The sequence below is a fragment of the Monodelphis domestica genome, chromosome 1 (assembly GCF_027887165.1).
Source record: "Monodelphis domestica isolate mMonDom1 chromosome 1, mMonDom1.pri, whole genome shotgun sequence".
NCBI classification, from domain to species: domain Eukaryota; kingdom Metazoa; phylum Chordata; class Mammalia; order Didelphimorphia; family Didelphidae; genus Monodelphis; species Monodelphis domestica.
The window spans coordinates 135,669,165-135,688,995 of NC_077227.1; the positions used below are offsets into that span (position 1 = coordinate 135,669,165).

A 19,831-nucleotide genomic window follows, 5' to 3' on the forward strand; every position below is an offset into this window, starting at 1 on the left:
ATCTCCAAAGGAATAGGTTTCTTCTGAGGTTTTTGGAATCCACCTCACTCCTCTCCTTCCTGAAGCCAGAAATGACTTGTCTATTGGATCTCCAAGCCTCTGTTGCTTCCTTAGAACTCTCAGTTTCTTCTTTCCCTTCCCTCATTCTTCTCCTCTTCTCTCATCAGGTCCCTTCAAGAGATGATCTCTCCATGTAAAATCTCTCTTCTCTTATTTTACAACTGTCAGAGTATATATATATATATATGTATATATATATATATATATATGTATATACATATATATAATTTTAAGCCAAGTTTTTCAAAGCATTTTTATTTGAGTATTTTAGGAAACCCATATTGTGTTCATGTCATTGAAATATGAACATCTATTTTTTCACTGTTTTCTGATTTTTGAGCTTGATTTCTCACCATTCATATTCACATTTTGGTCATAGACTGAGTTTAAAGCACTTGTTCAGTTTAGTATTATAAAGGTTTTTGAGTTGGTTTTCCCCCCTCTAATTAGACTAGTTGATTGCCACCAGTTTTGAAAACTGTGTACTCTTAAAATTGTAATAAATGAGGCTTCTTCAATTAAGTATCTTGGCCTAGGACTCTGGGAGGTAAAGACCTTGATTACTCATTGGGAGCTTGGCAACAAAATATATTCTTCTAAATTCAATAACTAAAAGCCTTACTTTGCCAGATACTGTAGTTCTAATGTCTGAGTTGAAGGTTATCCTTTTCTAGAGCGTAGTTATATTTTAACCTGTAAATTTAATAGCTTGTGCTTCCTGTGGTAAAGAAAACTAGTTCCTCGATTTTATTTTCATGTATCTTTTGGGAGGAGTGAAGACAAATTTTTTGTTCTACATTTGAATTTCATTTAAATAATTGCTCTGAAAGAAGAATATGTATGCCAAAAGTTAGGTCAACAATAAGTTAAAAACAAAGAATCTGGCTCATGTACATATTAGTAATTACCTTTCTCAGAAACTGTGACTTGAAAAATAATTTAGAAAAAAATGTCATTAATGAGGAGTGAAATATTTTGTAAAAGTAGGGTTGGTAGTTTTCCCTCTCTCACCCTCATTTATGATTTATATATAATTTGGACTGAACACTTCAGTATTTTCAATATGTGCTTTTCTTTAAAAGACATTTCTTTATCTAGCCTGATTGTTAAAAGTATGATGATCAAACTTTCTTTATATTTTATGTACGTACAACTTGTAAGAAGGAAAAGTGCTGTTACAAAGATTTTTCAGAAAGAAAAATCATTGTCAAATCAATTTTTTGTTTGAAAAACATTATTTGTCTGCAGGGGTAAACAAATGTAGATTTTGAAAACCTCATGCACATATATATTCCGACAGAGAATAATTTTCAAATTTTGATTAATTAGGTAGCTCTTTTTTTATCACTTGCTTTTGGACTAGTTAGAATCACATATAAAGTAAATTAATGAAGAACCATATCTGTCTTGTAGAGAACAATTTAAAAGAAAACTCTCTGTAACTTTGTACATCTTTAACTATGTACCTTAATATCTTTGGAAATTTCCTAAAGAATGAATGTAAAAGAATTAAACCCCAACTACTTGCCAGGTTCTGTGCTATGCTGTGGGGACACAGATTTAAAAAGAGAAAAGTGTTCCTGTATAAAGAAAGCTTATATTTGAATAGAAAAAGTCAACATTTGAATAGAGGAGAGTTTTGGTCTGGGAAGTCTGGAGGATGGTGAATTGCTTTAGGCAGTTAATTGACTTGCCCTTTCTGGAAGAAATGGGACTATTGATTGATTGCTAGGTCCAAAATAAAAGATGGAAAATTGTAAGGAGAGGATGATCAGATGATAAAAGATGATATAGATGGATATGAAGGTGAACCATGGCCTGGTTCTGGACTCAGGTTGTAAATTTAGTAGGAAAGTTTGCAATTAGTTGGGCTAAGCCTTAGGATAGGTGCTCCAAAGATGAGTGGATGATTTTTCCCAGTGACTAGGAGCAGGAACAGGAGTTTAATTATAAATGTATATATATTTTATATAATATATAACAATAGATAATAGGAATAGATAATATATAATTATAAATTAATCATAAATTATCTGTATTATAGTTATATAATTATACATTTAATTTAAAATTTTAATTATAAAAGTGCATATAATTGTAAAGGGTTTACATACAGTTTGGAAAAACCTGGCATCATTGGCAGGCAAATAACAGGGAATGGCTAGATGAAATGTGAAGGTAAAATAAGGCCTGGTGGATGTAGTCATCCAATTGGTATACTTGGCTAAATAGGGTAATTCTCATTCTGACACCAATCAATTAGGTTAAACCTTAGAGTAGGTTGTCTATCATGGAGTCTAAATAATGTTTAGAAAGAAGGGGGAAAAACGCATTTATTAAACACTTACTATCTATCAGGGACCTTGTGAAGTGTGTCATTTGATCCTCACAAAGATCTTGATTGGTAGATACTATTATTTTTTTTTGACATTTCAGCATAAGAGAAAATAATTTTATTTTATTTATTTATTTTTTCATTTGAATAAGTTTAGTTAATTTAGAACATTATTTTTTGGTTAAAATAATCACATTATTTCCCTTCCTCCCCTCCACCCAGTCTTCCCACAGCCAATGTGCAATTTCATTGGGTATTACTTGTATCCTTGATCAGAACAGATTTCCATGTTGTTGTTTACACTAGGATGTTCATTTAGAGTCTACATCCCCAACCATATCCCTTCGACCCATGTATTCAAGCAGTTGCTTTTCTTTGGTGTTTTTATTCCCACAGTGTTTCCTCTGGATGTGGAAAGTGGTTTTCCTTGTAGGTTCCTCCAAGTTGTTCAGGGTCATTGCATTGCCACTAATGGAGAAGTCCATTACATTTAATTGGACCACAGTGTGTCAGTCTGTGTACAATGTTCTCCTGGTTCTGCTCTTCTCACTCTGAATCAGTTCCTGGAGGTTGTTCTAGTCTCCATGGAATTCCTCCACTTTATTATTCCTTTGAGCACAATAGTATTCCATCAACAACATATACCACAATTTGTTCAGCCATTCCCCAGTTGAAGAAAATCCCCTCATTTTCCAATTTTTGCCACTACAAAGAGAGCAGCTATGAATATTCTTGTATAAGTCTTTTTCCTTATTATCTCTTCAGGGTACAAATCCAGCAGTCCTATGGCCGGTATCAAAGGGCAGACAGTCATTTATCACCCTTTGGACATAGTTCCAAATTGCCCTCCAGAATGGTTGGATCAATTCACAACTCCAACAGCAATGAATTAATGCCGCAACTTTGCCACATCCCCTCCAGAATTCATTACTTTCCTTTGCTGTCATGTTAGCCAATCTGCTAGGTGTGAGATGATACCTGAGTTGTTTTGATTTGCATTTCTCTGATTATAAGAGATTTAGAACACTTTTTCATGTGCTTGTTAATAGTTTTTATTTCTTTAACTGAAAAATTGCCTATTCATGTCCCTTGCCCATTTATCAATTGGAGAATGGCTTGATTTTTTGTACAACTAGTTTAGCTCTTTATAAATTTGAGTAATTAGACCTTTGTCAGAATTTTTTATACTGAAGATTGTTTCCCAATTTGTTGCTTCCCTTCCAATTTTGGTTACATTGGTTTTGTTTGTATAAAACCTTTTTAATTTGATGTAATCAAAATTATTGATTTTACATTTTGTGATTTTTTTTTCTAGCTCTTTCTTGGTTTTAAAGTCTTTCCTTTCCCAAAGATCTGAAAAGTATACTAATCTGTGTTCACCTAATTTGCTTATATTTTCCTTCTTTATATTCAGGTCATTCACCCATTCTGAATTTATCTTGGTGTAGGGTGTGAGATGTTGATCCAAACCTAATCTCTCCCATACTGTCTTCCAATTTTCCCAGCAGTTTTTATCAAATAATGGGTTTTGGTCCCCAAAACTGGGATCTTTGGGTTTATCAAAGACTGTCTTGCTGAGGTCATTTACCCCAAGTCTATTCCACTGATCCTCCTTTCTGTCTCTTAGCCAGTACCAAATTGTTTTGATAACCACTGCTTTATAGTATATTTTGAGATCTGGTACTGCAAGTCCTCCTCCTTTGCATTTTTTTCATGATTTCCCTGGATATCCTTGATCTTTTGTTCTTCCAAATGAACTTTGTTATTTTTTTTTCCTATTTCAGTAAAAGTTTTTTGGTAGTTCAATGGGTAAGGCATTAAATAAGTAGATTAATTTGGGTAGGATTGTCATTTTTATTATGTTAGCTTGTCCCACCCATGAGCAATCAATGTTTTTCCAATTGTTTAGATCTAGTTTGAATTGTGTGGAGAGTGTTTTGTAGTTGTGTTCATATAGTTCCTGTGTTTGTCTCAGCACATAGATGCCTAAGTATTTTATATTGTTTATGGTGATTTTAAATGGAATTTTTCTTTCTAATTCTTGCTGCTGAAATGGGTTGGAGATATATAGAAATGCTGATGACTTATGTGAGTTTATTTTGTATCCTGCAACTTTGCTAAAATTGTTGACCATTTCGACTACTTTTTTGGTTGATTCTCAAGGATTCTTTAAGTAGAACATCATATCATCCACAAAGAGTGATAGCTTGGTCTCCTCATTGCCAATTTTAATACCGTCAATTCTGCTATTATTAACCTCAGCTTACATTTGAGAAAACTGAGAAAACTGAGGTTAAATGGATTCCTTAGGATCATACAGCTAGAAATTTTCTGAGACTGTATTTGAACTCAGATTTTCTTGCCTCCAGGACCAGTGCTTTATCCATTACTTCATCTGGCTTCCTAGATATCTAGATTACTTTTCCTATCTGAGCTCTTTACTTTTGTTTTAAAAGTTCATCTCTCAGACTTAAAGGTATACAATCTCTGTAAAAGATTTCCTGATCATTTTACTTTTTTGTTGGTAATTTTGAATACAGAAGTATTACTGAGATGGGTGGACAATTGATCTAAAAAATAAGGACATCAGTGGTGAATAAATTTTACCTAATATTTTGGCATAAGGAATGGGAAGGTGTCTATTCTGATGACACTACTAAAAGTGGTTGAAATGTTTTTAATCTATAACATTTAGAAATAATCCCTAGGAAAATCCATCATTATACTTTCCCATGAGAGGAAAAGAAGGAAAATAGTTGTCTAGATACTGTGTTCCGTGCTTTGTGTGTTGGTTTTATTTATCTGGTACTATTGTGATAAAATCTAACTGCCTCAACTCATAGCCAAAAAAAATTGCATTTTTCCCAGAGGGGAAAATTACTAATATGAATTGTTCTCAATCTTGAGTTATTTTGGTGGAAGGTTGGGAAATAAAAATTGTGTTTTCCCTTAAGTATCATTTTGCTCTAAAGCCAACTTATTTAGAAAGTTAACTACCATTTTCCCATATCATGTTTTATAGGATTTGTTGAAGTTGTTTAAAATACAAACACTCCTTACCAGAAAGGATTTTTCATAGCAACTTATGCAGCGATGGATCTGGATAAACCATCTGTCTGGGGCTCATTGAAACAGAGAACACGGCCTTTGTTATTAAACTTAAGCAAGAAGAGAGTGAAGAAAAATTCAGAAAAAACTCTGGACTTAAGAGAAAGTTGTCGTTTGGATAGACGACTGAGTCTATCAGTACCTGACATATTGGAGGCTGGGGCTTTAGCCCAAAATGAACATCCTTATTCAGCACACCAAGCTTCATTCACATCTGTGCCTCATGGCCTTTCCACTGCAGGGGTGTCTCTCAAGAGCAGCAGCAGTTCCTTGAAACACTCTGAAGAAGACTCAGAGTGGAGCCAGGAGGAAGTAGCCCATTACAGCGTAGCTGAAACAGACTCGGAAGAAATGTACACCTCTGTTTTGGAGGAGAGGAGAGCATCTAGTGATGGGATCTTTGAGGAACTTCAGAAGACCAACCTGGGCAGTGACACAGTTGAAGAGACAGAGGTATGTGAATTGGTTTGGAGGGAAGGGATTTTATTTCTGTGAAATATAGTCTAAAGTTGTTGTTGATGTTTAAGGTATGTGTGGTTGAATTAGGCTAGAAAAACAACATTTTGCTGACTTTGTTAATGGCATATTGACATCACTAAATATTTCCATGAATCTTGGAACTGGCATTTAAAAATATAAACCCTTTGCTCACTATAGTTTAGTTAATTGAAAACTATACCTGATATTTAGGGATTTTTGTTGTTCTTATTGTTTTACTTCTAACATGAAAGTCTAAAATCTACCTTTCTCTGATTCAATTTAACAAGCATTTATTAAGCATTTTATTGTTTTTCAGTTATTTTTAGTCATGTCTGCCTCTTTGTGATCCCATTTGGGGTTTTCTTGGCAAAGATAGAAGTGGTTTGGTGTTTTCTTCTCCAGCTTATTTTACATATGAGGAAACTGAAGCAAAAAAGGATTAAGTGACTTACTCAAGGTTACACAACTAGTAAGTGTGTGAGGCTAGATTTGAACTCATTAAAGTGATCTTTCTGACTTTAGGCACTTTATCTACTACTCCACCAACTATCGAAAAGACACTGTGCTAAGCACTGATGATACAGAGGTGAAAATGAAACAGTCTCTAACCTGAAGGATCCAGAGATATATCCCTAGCTTTAGTAGTGATTTTTTTTTACTCCATTACTACTTTACTACTGATATATCACATATACTCAGAGAACTAGATAGATCATACCCAAGCAACACCAGAACTAAGCTTTGAAGAAATTTGTAGATTCCATGAAGTAGAGGTGAGGAAGAAGGAAAAGTATTCTTGGGTAAGATTGAGGGGATAGAGGAGAGATGAATGTTTGTGAAAAAACTGTGGGGCAGGATATATAATAATGTATACAGTAAGTTGCTGTGCTTGGAAAACCTGATGTACCAGTGGTGGGAGGAGAAACTTGTCTGTAGTAAGCCTTGAAAAGGTAGCTTTCTATCAAATTGGGACTGTCTTTAAATACTTAGAAAAGGAGTTTATATTTTATCCTGGTGTTATATTTAAAAGACTGGGAGCCATAAACTGTAAGAGTTAAAATGGTTGAGGTTGTAAACTGTGGTGAGTTAAATAGTGGAAGACTTAAATTGTAGTAGATATAAGAGTGGATGAGTAAGTTGTGACCACAGGAAATATGTTTTCACTACAGTGTCTTGTTTTAAATCAATATTTAAGGTGGTCGCCAGGGAAATATTCCCAATTATGAATATTCCCAAGTCAACTGGGTTTTATAGAGAATTTAATTAATAATACAATGAGGAATCAAAGAAAGAGAGAGAGAGAGAAAAAGGAAATAAATGAGAAAATAATAGGCTGGCCCAGGCAGCCCTGGCCAACCCAGGCCTAAGCCCTAAAAGAAAAGATCAGTCAGTCCTTAATCACTCACCATAAGATCTGTTCAAGCGAGGATTCAGGGAGACAGAGTGTCCCCAGAGAGAGTTCCAGCCAGAGTCAGCCTCCCTTGAGAGACCTCCTTAGAGATTGTCCTTCTCTCAACAACCTCCTTAGACACTGTCTTTTGAGAGCTCCAGAGATCCTGTTTTTCAGCATTAACTTTCCTTATAAAGGGAAATTTTCCTTTGTCACCTCCCCTAAATTCTTATATCTACCAATCACAGTAGACGTTTTTCAAAGGACAGACCATTCTTAGTCCACACCTAAGAAGGTGTGGATTTTTGAGTAATTCACACCAGGAAAGCTCTGAGTAAGTTTCCCAGTTCTTTGTTCCTTGTAAATTCACAAGTTGCCTGACCTTTATAGGTACTTATCAACCTTTTGTATTAATTCTAAAAATAGGCATGGCTTAAGTATGGGTTTAAGTACTTTTCATTGTTTAGCAAGGAGTTTTCTCCCGTAAAGCAGTCTTAAGTACAGGTAGAGTAGAGGTCTTATATTTTTGATCTAAGTAGAGTTCTCACGTTATAGATCTAAGTAGCTTCACTGTTTAAAATGGGGAATGGTCCCAATAGGGAATTGTCCCAATGAAAAATTCCCCAATGGGGAATTTTTTAACATTCACAAGTCTGAGAAATTTCAAGATTCACACTAGAAACAATAGTGAGCCACCTTAGTTTCTTGTGCAGTCAGACTGCTATTTTAAGCAGAATATTTGGGCAAATTGTTGGAGAATTGATTGGAAAGGGGAGGTACTGGAAGCAGGGAGAGTAATTTGATTGTAATGGTTTGAGTGAGGAGTACCTTTAATAATAATAGAAGAGAATCCTATAGAGGAACTATATTTTAAATAATTGCTCCTTTTGAAAGGTAGGTGTATTATTTTTAGCTACAAAGGTAATCATGTATTGACTGAGAAAAGTCACTACATTTTCCTGAAACTCTAAGATCTTCAACTCTGAAAATCATATTCATATCCTTTCTTAGTTCTTGCTTGCTTTTCCTCTGTTTTCTTCAACCATATCACTTTTGATTTGGCTTCATTTCCCTCCTTTAATATTCTTCTTTTTTAAAAATAGTTTAATTTTGATTGCTTTTGTCTGTTTTTACATCATTTTCATTTCCAAATAATTACTTTTCTCCAACACCAGTGAGCTATCAATTGTGACAAAGAATAAGAAAGAGTAAAGGAGATAAAAGGAAATTCAGCAAAATGAAGACATCACTGAGGGTGTCAGAGTAGGTAGTGTTCTAGTCCTAGCATGCCCCACTTCTGCAAAAAAGAGAGATGCAGTTTCTCATCTCCAGGTAGGTAGTACAATGAATCAGTGCAGTTGGGGTAGGAAGACATGAATTCAGATCTGGTCTAAGTCTTTACTAGATGTATAAGGCTGAGCAAATTGTTTACCTTGCCTGCCTCATTTTCCTCATATGTAAAATGGATATAATAACAACTTCTCAAGAGTTTTTTAAGGATAAAATGAGATAATATTTCTAAAGTCCTTTGCAAACTTTAAATTGCTTCATAAATGCTGTTGTTCAGTCTTGTCTGACTCTTGGTAACCCTGTGGAACATAGCACAACAAAATTCTTAGCTATATATTGAACAGACCAATATAATATAAGGTGAATTGCCAAGCACATGGTCCATTGACTTTAAGGAGAATATAATTTAGTTGACTTTTTATAACACGTCCATGAAGCATATACACATATGCATATACCTATGAAATACTTGCTTCCAAACTTATTATTCTTCTGAGGTACTACAAGAGTATCATTTGTATATGGAGTTGAGACAGAGATGGAAAGTATAGATACTGATGAGGTGAATAATAAAAGTTAGAATTTATATTGTGCTTTACATATGAGGAAACTGAGTCAGGCAGCGATTTAATTCCTTGCACAAGATCACATAGATAATGTATCTCAAGCAGGCTTTAAACTTAAAAGTATGCTCCATGAACCACAGGGAAGATACTTGAGACTCTTTTGCAGGCTATACCAGGTCAAAATCATTTCCATAATATTATTAATGTATTGTTTACCTATTAAAATACTTTATAACTACATATATATATATATGTATCAAATAACTTCAGGATTTTCGCAAAGAAAATCGCAACTTGGATCATAAAGTATGGAACATTACAGAAAATAATTGAACATCAACAAAATATATTTAAGGCCAGATTTTCTTCGTGTACCTCAATAAAAACAATATATCATAACAGATTAAAAGTAGATGCAGAGAGGGGAGTTCAGATGTCTTCTATTAGTTCAGCCATTAAAGAATTTTGAAAAGATATGTAAAAAATACTAGTCCTCTCACTATTTTGAGGAGAAAATATGGTATTTATTATAATATATAATTTATATTAATATAAGGGATTTGTTATTATTTTGATGAGTTAATGTCAAAATATTTCAGTTTTAATTTCTAATATAATAAATATCCAATATGTGTATATATGCATAAATACACATATATTCTGCATAAATAATTTGGAGTCCTCATAACTTTTGAAAGTGTGAAGGGTTCTAGAGATTTAAAAAAAATTGAGAGCCACTATCTTAGACTATTTCTACTATTTTGCTACACATGAGAAAAAGAGCCCTGATAAGTGTTTGTACTGATTTTATAAATAGGAATTTCTATGCATATACTCATCTGGAGTATAATCATCACTCAAAAGAGGATCATAGATTTATATCTGGATGGAACATAGGGTTTAACTCCCTTAGCTTTACAGATGAGATCCAGAAGGTTAAGTAGGTGATGAAGGTCACATAGTAAATATTAACATTTCAAATGTGAGAGAGATCACAACACAATGAAAACTAGGCATAGAAAATGTATGAAATCAGAATCAGTGTTTTTTTGCAGGAGTCAGGGAGCAGAGATAAAAATAGACTTATAAAGTAGTCAAGGTATGAGCTGATAGGAATTCCTGAAGGGGCAAAGGAGTAATATATTCTAAGGATAAATGGACAGAATTTGATGACTAAATAATGAGAGATGAGAAGGAGTGAGGAATCAAAGATACCATTTGATTTTCTAGCTTATGAAATTGAATGAGTGAGTGAATGATTGTAGTTCACAATGGTTGTTAGATTGAGGCAGCTGGTGGCACAGTAGATTAGAGAGCTGGGTCTGGAATCAGGAAAACCCAAGTTCAAATCCAATCTCAGACACTTAACTGGCTGTGTGACCCTGGACATACTGAACCTCTCTTTTTTTCAGTCTCCTTAAAATGAAATGGAGATAATAGTAGTGCTAATCCTTCAGGGTAAGATTCAAAAGAGTACTAAGCTTAGTACCTGACTAGCTAGTAGTAGTAGTAGTAGTAGTAGTAGTAGTAGTAGTAGTAGTAGTAGTAGTAGTAGTAATAGTTTTACTTAATATCCATGTGACCTTGAACAGATCTCTTAACCTTTCTGAACCTCAGTTGAAATGAGAGATTTTACTAGATGATTCATAAGTCTTCCAGTTCTGATTTTATGGTTCTATAACTAATATATCAGGTAAATCAGATATTAAAAAAACAATATATGCTCATAGAATCACTACCTCTGCAAAAAGGAAACAAGACACATTCCTAAATCTTCTCTTCTTGCAGTCAAGCTCTATCATTATAATTTCATATAATTTATTTTAGATAGTTTTCTTTTTATTGTTCTATCCATTATATGTCCTTTATTTACTATCTATATTGTTTTTCTGGTTCTGCTTACTTCACATTGCATCAATTCATTTAAGTCTTCTAATACTCCTTTATATTAATCATCTTCATTTCTTAGAATTTCTCAATCAATCAATATATATATTTATTAAACTGTTTGCAATGTGCCATGTGTTGTCTTAAATTCTGGAGATACTAAAAGAGGCAAAAGACAATTTGTGTCCTTAAGGAGTTTATAATACAGAAGAGTAATATTATATTGCATTATATTGTACTGGTTTATCTATTAGGATTTTCACTCTCAGGTCTTTACTACTCACACACACAGATATTGTATTATCACACATAAATATTATATTATTGATAGATTCTTTCTATTTACCTCTTTATGTCTAATAGTGGAATGTCTGGTAGAGAATACAAACATGTTAGTCTCTTTTTAAAGCATGACTGATAATTCTAATTTGCATTCCAGATTCATTGTACTTTTAGCAATATGTCAGTGTGCCTGTCTTTTCACAACTCCTCTAACCTTAACTTTGGTCATCTTCTGTTATTTCTGTTTATTTTCTATATATGAGATGAAGTTCTGTCATTTCTTGTATTTTCATTATTAATTTGAAACAATCTTTCCTATTTTTAAGCATTTATTTTATTTAGTCATTTCCCAACATTATTCATTAGAAACAAAGATCATTTTTTTTTCTCCACCCTTCCCCACCCCTCCCATTGGCGATGCTCAATTCCTCTGGGTATCACATGCTTCCTCAACTCAAGCCCATTTCCATGCTATTGGTTTCCATAATAGGTTGTTCATTCAGAGTCTCTCCTCATTCATATCCTTTTCACCCCTGTAATCAAGCTGTTGTCTTTCCTACCTGTTTTTACTCCCACCATTTGTCCTCTGCTTGTGGGTAGTGTTTTTTTCTCCTTGGTCCCTGCAGGTTGTTCTGGGACATTGCATTGAGACTAATGGAGAAGTCCATTACTTTCAATTGTACCACAGTGTATCAGTCTCTGTGTACAATATTTTCCTGGCTCTGCTCCTTTCCGTCTGCATCACTTCCTGGAGGTCCTTCCAGTATCCATGGAATTCCTCCACATTATTGTTTCATTTAGCACAATAGTATTCCATCACCAACATATACCATAGTTTGTTCAGCCATTCCCCATTTGAAGGGCATCCCCTCGTTTTCCAATTTTTGTCACCACAAAGAGAACAGCTATGAATATTCTTGTATAAGTCTTTTTCCTTATTATCTCTTTGGGGTACAAATCCAGCAGTGCTATGGCTGGATCAAAGGGCAGACAGTCTTTTATCACCCTTTGGGCATAGTTCCAAATTGCCATCCAGAATGGTTGGATCATTTCACAACTCAAACAACAATGAATTAATTTCCCAAAGTTGCCACATACCCCAGCATTCATTACTTTCCTTTGCTGTCATGTTAGCCAGTCTGCTGAGTGTGGGTGTGAGGTGATACCTCAGAGTTGCTTTGATTTGCATCTCTCTGATTAAAAGAGATTTAGAACACTTTTCATGTGCTTATTAATGGTACTGATTTCTTTGGCTGAAAACTGCCTATTCATGTCCCTTGCCCATTTATCAATTGGAGAATGGCTTGATTTTTTGTACAATTGCTTTAGCTCTTTATAAATTTGAGTAATTAAACCTTTGTCAGAGGTTTTTGTTATGAAGATTGTTTCCCAATTTGTTGCTTCCCTTCTAATTTTGGTTACATTGGTTTTGTTTGTATAAAGCCTTTTTAATTTGATGTAATCAAAATTATTTATTTTACATTTTGTGAGTTTTCTATGTCTTGCTTGGTTTTAAAGTCTTTCCCTTCCAACAGGTCTGACATGTATACTATCCAGTGTTCACCTAATTTGCTTATAATTTCCTTCTTTATGTTCAGGTCATTTACCCATTCTGAGTTTATCTTGGTGTAGGGTGTGAGCTGTTGATCCAGACCTAGTCTCTCCCTCACTGTCTTCCAGTTTTCCCAGCAGTTTTTGTCAAATAGTGGGCTTTGGTCCCAAAAGCTGGGGTCTTTGGGTTTGTCATAGACTGTCTTGCTGAGGTCATTTACAGCAAGTCTATTCCACTGATCGTCCTTTCTGCCTCTTATTCGGTACCAAATCGTTTTGATGACCACTGCTTTATAGTATAGTTTGAGATCCGGGACTGCAAGGCCCCCTTACTTTTTTTTTTCATTATTTCCCTACATATCCTTGATCCTTTGTCCTTCCAAATGAACTTTGTTATGTTTTTTTTTTCTAATAAAGTAAAAAAGTTTTTTGGAAGTTCAATGGGTATGGCACTAAATAGATAGATCAGTTTGGTAGGATGTTCATTTTTATTATATTGGCTCATCCTAGCCATGAGCAGTTAATGTTTTTCCAATTGCTCAAGTCTAGTTTGAATTGTGTGGAGAGTGTTTTGTAGTTGTGTTCATATAGTTCCTGTGTTTGTCTTGAGAGATAGATTCCTAAGTATTTTATTTTGTCTAAGGTGATTTTGAATGAGATTTCTCTTTATAATTCTTGCTGCTGAGATGTGTTGGAGATATATAGAAATGCTGATGACTTATGTGGGCTTATTTTGTATCCTGAAACTTTGCTAAAGTTGTTGATTATTTTGATTAGCTTTTTTGTTGATTTTGTAGGATTCTTTAAGTAGACCATCATATCATCCGCAAAGAGTGATAACTTGGTCTCCTCATTGCCTATTTTAATGCCTTCAATTTATATTTCTTCTCTAATTGCTACTGCCAATATTTCTAGTACAATGTTAAATAATAGAGGTGATAATGGGCATCCTTGTTTCACTCCTGATCTTATTGGGAATGCATCTAGTATATCCCCATTGCAGATGATGTTTGCTGATGGTTTTAGATATATACTTTTTATTATTTTTAGGAAAGACCCTTCTATTCCTATACTTTCTAGTGTTTTTAATAGGAATGGGTGATGCATTTTATCAAAGGCTTTTCCTGCATCTAATGAAATAATCATGTGATTTTTGTTGGTTTGCTTGTTGATATGGTCAATTATGTGGATGGTTTTCCTAATATTGAACCAGCCCTGCATCCTTGGTATAAATCCTACTTGATCATAGTGAATGACCCTTCTGATCACTTGCTGGAGTCTTTTTGCTAATATCCTATTTAGGATTTTTGCGTCTATATTCATTAGGGAGATTGGTCTATGGTTTTATTTCTCCTTTTTTGACCTGCCTGGCTTTGGAATCAGTACCATGTTTGTGTCATAAAAGGAATTTGGTAGAATTCCCTCTTTGCTTATTATGTCAAAAAGTTTGTATAATATTGGGATTAGCTATTCTTTGAATGTTTGATAGAATACACTTGTGAATCCATCAGGCCTTGTAGATGTTTTCTTAGGGAGTTCTTTGATGACATGTTGAATTTCATTTTCTGATATGGGATTATTTAAGAATTTTATTTCTTCTTCTGTTAGTCTAGGTAATTTATATTTTTGTAAATATTCATCCATATTGCCTAGATTGGTATATTTATTGCTGTAGAACTGGGCAAAGTAGTTTTTAATGATTGCCTTAATTTCCTCTTCATTGGAGGTGATGTCCCCCTTTTCATCTTTGATGCTGTTAATTTGCTTTTCATCTTTCCTTTTTTATTTAGATTGACCAGTACTTTGTCTATTTTGTTTGTTTTCTCAAAGTACCAGCTTCTAGTTTTATTTATTAGTTCAATAGTTCTATCACTTTCGATTTTGTTAATTTCTCCTGTAGTTTTTAGTATTTCTAGTTTGGTTTTCTTCTGGGGGTTTTTAATTTCTTCACTTTCAATTTTATTTGCATTTCCAATTCATTGATCTCTACCCTCCATAATTTGTTAATATATGCATTCAGGAAAATAAAATTTCCTCTGAGAACTGCTTTGGCTGCATCCCATAATGTTTGAAAGGATGTCTCACCATTGTCATTTTTCTCAATGAAATTATTAATTGTTTCTATGATTTGTTCTCTAATTGAGTTTGGAGTATCATATTATTTAATTTCCAACTAATTTTTGATTTGGCTCTCTGTGTACCCTTACTGATCATTATTTTTTTTTCCTTATGATCTGAAAAGTTTGCATTTATTATTTCTGCTTTTCTGTATTTATATGCCATATTTCTGTGACCTAGTGTACATATTTAATCTTTTTGAATGTGCCATGTGGTGCTGAGAAGAAGGTATATTCATTTTTCTCTCTATTTTTCTCCATATGTTTATTAACTCTAATTTTTCTTAGATTTCATTCACTTCTTTTACTTCTTTCTTATTTGTTTTTTGATTTGATTTATCTAAATTTGATAGTGGTTGGTTCAGATATGCCACTAATATAGTTTGACTGTCTATTTCCTCCTTCAATTCTCCTAGTTTCTCCATTAGAAATTTGGGTGCCATACCATTTAGTGCATACATGTTGATTAGTGATATTTCCTCATTGTCTCAATAGTCCCTTTTAACAAAATATATTTACCTTCCCTATCCCTTTTTAATCCAGTCCATTTGTGCTTTGGCTTTGTCAGATATCATGATTGCAACTCCTGCCTTCTTTCTATCAGTTGAGGCCCAAAAGGTCTTACTCCATCTTTTAATTCTGACCTTGTGAGTATCTACCAGCCCCATGTGTGTTTCTTGAAGACAACATATGGTAGGGTTTTGGATTCTAATCCATCCTGCTATTCGTCTACTTTTTATGGATGAGTTCATCCCATTCCCATTCAAAGTTAAGATTGTCACTTGTGGATTCCCTGGCATTTTTATATCCTCCCCTAATTCTGACCTTACTTCTTTAGCTATAACCTTTTAAGCCAGTGATTGACTTTAAATCAGTCTCCCTATTCCCCTCCCTTGATATGTTTCCCTTTCTAGCCCCTCCCTTTTTGTTCCCTTACCCACCCCTCTCTCCTTCCCTTTCTTTTTGTGTTCCCTCCCCCCTTAACTCTCTTGGTTTTTCCTTCTCCCTTACCCTGTTGGATAAGATAAAATTCAAGATCCCAATGGATCTAGATACTCTTCCCTCTCAGACTTGATTTCATTGAGAGGAAGGTTTAAGTAAAAACACTCTTCCTCTCCTTCTTATAGGAGAATTCTTCCCCTCCCCTTCCAATGTGTATCTTTGTGTGACAAAGATTATTCTATTTAGTTTTTTTTCCTATTTCTTAGAGTATATCTTAGTACCATCAACGATTCCCCCTCCCTTTCTCTTTCCTCCCCACCTTCTCCATATTGTCTGGCTGCCCCAAACTTTCACTATGCTTGATTCTTCTTACTACTCTAATGATGCATAGAATTTTTGAGAGTTACACATTACATTTTCCCCACATATTAATATATATAATTTGATATAAATGTAGTCCTTATAGAAGGGAGTTTGAATAAAAGAAAAAGATAACATTTTTCTCCTTTTCCCTTTCATTCATATTTACCTTTTTCAAGTTTCTCTTGCTCTCTGTGTTTGGATGTCAAATTTTCCACAGAGCTCTGGTCTTTTCTTTACAAATACTTGGAAGTCTTGTATTTTGTTGAATGCCCATACTTTCCCCTGGAAGTATATAGTCAGTTTTGATGGATGGCTGATTCTTGGTTGAAGACCCAGCTATCTTGCTTTTCTGAATATCATATTCAGATAGCTATACATTATATTCATATGTATATATTCATATATCTAAATTGTCTTCTGTCTTCTTTTAAGATTTTTTCTTTTACTTGGAAGCTTTTGAATTTCGCAATTACATTACTGGGAGTTGTCTTTTGGGGATTTAGTGTAGAGGCTGTTCTGTGAACTCTTTCAATGCATATTTTGTCCCCTTGTTCTAGAATCTCTGGGAAGTTTTCTTTGATGATATCATGTATTATGATATCAAGATTACTATTTATTTCTGGTTTTTCTGGTAGACCAATGATTTTCAGATTGTCTCTCCTTCATCTGTTTTCCAGGTCTGTCACCTTGTCAGTGAGATATTTTATGTTATCTTCTAATTCTTTAGTCTTTTGACTTTGCTTTACTAATTCTTGCTCTTTTGCAAGATCATTGTCTTCCAGTTGCCTGATTCTGACTTTTAAAGCCTGGTTTTCTTTTTCAGTTTGGTCTGACCTGTTTTTTGAGGCTTTGAGTTGTTTCTGCATTTGCATATTTTGGTCTCTCAGATTGCTGAGTTCCTTTTGCATTGTTTCCCATTTTTCCTGCCAGAAGGCTTCCATCTTTTTGATAATTTATAATTTAAATTCTTCAAGAGCTTGTGAAGAATTTCCATTTCTTTTGGAAGGTTTTGTAACAGTTATTTGTGTTTCCTCTTCTATTTCCTCTGTATTTTGTATTTTCACTCCATAAAATGTGCCCAAAGTCATCCCCTTCTTCTTGCTTTTCTTGGTGTTGGGAGGCTGACCCTGAGCACTGTTTGCCATCTCTATGGTTTTTCTTCCCCTTTCCTGTCAGAAATCTGAGTGAGGAGGGCTGGCTCTCAGTGTATGGGTCTAATGATCAATCAATGCTTTGGCCCCAGGCAAATTGTCCGTTCCTCGTAGCTGCTCTGTCTTCTCGGGAAGACCAGATTCTTCCCTCCCCTGCCTGCCGGCATTTCAGGTGTTACTGCTCTCAGTTTTCTCCAGCTGCTTCTCTGCTGCCTTACTTCCATGCTCTGAGCCTGGGACAGCACTGTCCGTAATGTACCCCAGTGCCTTTGCCTGCCCCGAGGTTCTTGTCCTTTTGGGAGTCCCTGCACTCTAGGTGGGCTCTGAGGAGTCCTGATGGAATTATGTTCAACTGGGTTGGTCTGGATGTGCTACTTCTAAGCTGCCATCTTGACCTCAAGTCCAATCTTTCCTTTTTCTAATAGTTTCTAATTCTTATTTGGAGAACTGTTTATTCATTTTTAATAACCACTTAAGTAGGTGCTGCCATTGTTTTAATGAAAGGAACACCAACAATCACCTAATGTCTGTTACAGAGACACTTTCTCTTCTGCTTAAAGTATTTTTTTTCCTTAAGTCTTCTTCATTTTTAACTTAATAATTTTTCAGAATTTTCCTTCTAACCAAAACTCTACTGAGAGCCCCAATGCATTGAGATTACTATTTTGCATTCTGCCTTTTGTAGAGGGAGCCAAAAGAGAACTAAACTTGATAATATCTTGAATTTCTAAAAATGCTTTAGGATACATCCACTTTTCAGATAAAGAATGCATTGTAGTAGTAATCAGAAGATCTAGAATCAAGTCTGTGTTTTGGCACTTAACTCTGTGACCTAGTGCTAATTATACTTTCTCTTGGCTTCTGTTTCCTCACTTGTAAAATAAGCCAAAAGGCTGTCTGATATAGTTATTGGGAGCTGTCCTAGGAGTCAGTAAGATCCGAGTTTCAGTCCCACCTGTGAGATACTGATTATGTTGGCATACACTGGTACTATAGATAGAATTAGTTTCTTTACTGGGAGTTTCTTATATAAATCACATTTGGAGATCTAAAATAATAAGGGAATGCAGCATATAATTTAATCAGGAAACATTTTCCCAGTGCCTAATAAATTTGAAGTTCTATGTTAGATACCATAGAACACTAAGATGAGACAATTCCCCTGATTTCATGGATTTCATGGAGCTAATAACTTAGTAGTTGGGACAAAGCAGTATGTCTGTATATGAAGCATCCATGACTTCATTAGTATCAGTATTCCCTCCATAAACACATCTTTGTGTCTCTTTAGGTCTCTAAGCCTTAGTAGATGGCATTCATTAATTGCAGTGTTTGGGGGAAAATATTGAATAATTGGTGGCCAATCTTTCCATGAAAAATGTTATGGAACTTTGGACTTAGACTTTGTTCCTGATGACAACTATACACATGGCAAAGGAAGCTTTCTTTTAAGAAAGAGGAAGTTGTTAAACAGTTTTGGATGCTGTAAAGTGGTCAGGAAGAGTAGGAAGTGAAAGAAAAAGTCACTGGATTGAGCAATAAGGAGTTATTAGTTTCAATGGAAAAGGCAGTTTTAAAAGAATAGAAGAGGCAAAAGCCAATTTCCAAATTGGTTAAAGAGTGAGTGGATTGAATGGAAGTAGAAAAAATAAGAAAACCCTAATTTTAAGATTCTTTGAATCAAATTGCCCATTCTTATGTACTTCATACACTCCCATGTTAGGAGGATGAGAACTAAAATACAAATAATTGATTGGACATATAGAAAGGAATACTCCTCTTGTCTCAGAGTCCAAAATATCTGACTTTGTCTTGCTTTAGACCAGCGGTTCTCAACCTCTCAACTTGTAGCAATGAGAATACATAATGCATATCAGGTTTTTACATTCCGAATCATAACTGTAGCAAAATTGCAGTTTTGAAGTAGCCACCAAAATAATTTTTTTTATTTCGGTTCACTGCAACATGAGGAACTGTATTGCAGGGTCACAGCATTAGAAAGGTTGAGAACCACTGCTTTAGACAATAACTTGTGTGACCCTGGCTAAGTCACTTAATTTCTTTTAGTTTCTGTTTCTTTATATGTAAAATAGAGATAATAATAGCATCTTCAAGGATCAAATGAGTTAAATATACTTATTTTTAAAATAATTACAGAAACACTATAGATTGCTTAATCATATGTAGCCAAGCTTTTTTTTATATTGTCATGATCTCTGTTCACATAGCATTTTAAGGTTCAAAAGTAGTTTGGTTACCACAACCCTGTGGGGTAAGTAATGCAAATATAATTTTCTCTATTTGATAGA

At 34.5% G+C, this 19,831-nt stretch overlaps 1 protein-coding gene across 2 annotated transcripts in view; it reads left to right on the plus strand.

Moving 5' to 3' along the window:
• The window catches only part of MCTP2 (multiple C2 and transmembrane domain containing 2), a 266,895-nt gene that overhangs the window by 54,282 nt on the left and 192,782 nt on the right, over window positions 1-19,831 (plus strand). For both annotated transcript variants that reach the window (XM_001371894.3, XM_007479407.2), the window contains exon 2: window positions 5,418-5,956. In XM_001371894.3, the coding sequence (XP_001371931.1) occupies window positions 5,489-5,956 (468 nt within the window). In that variant the 5' untranslated portion in view covers window positions 5,418-5,488. The remainder of the gene's footprint in view (window positions 1-5,417; window positions 5,957-19,831) is intronic.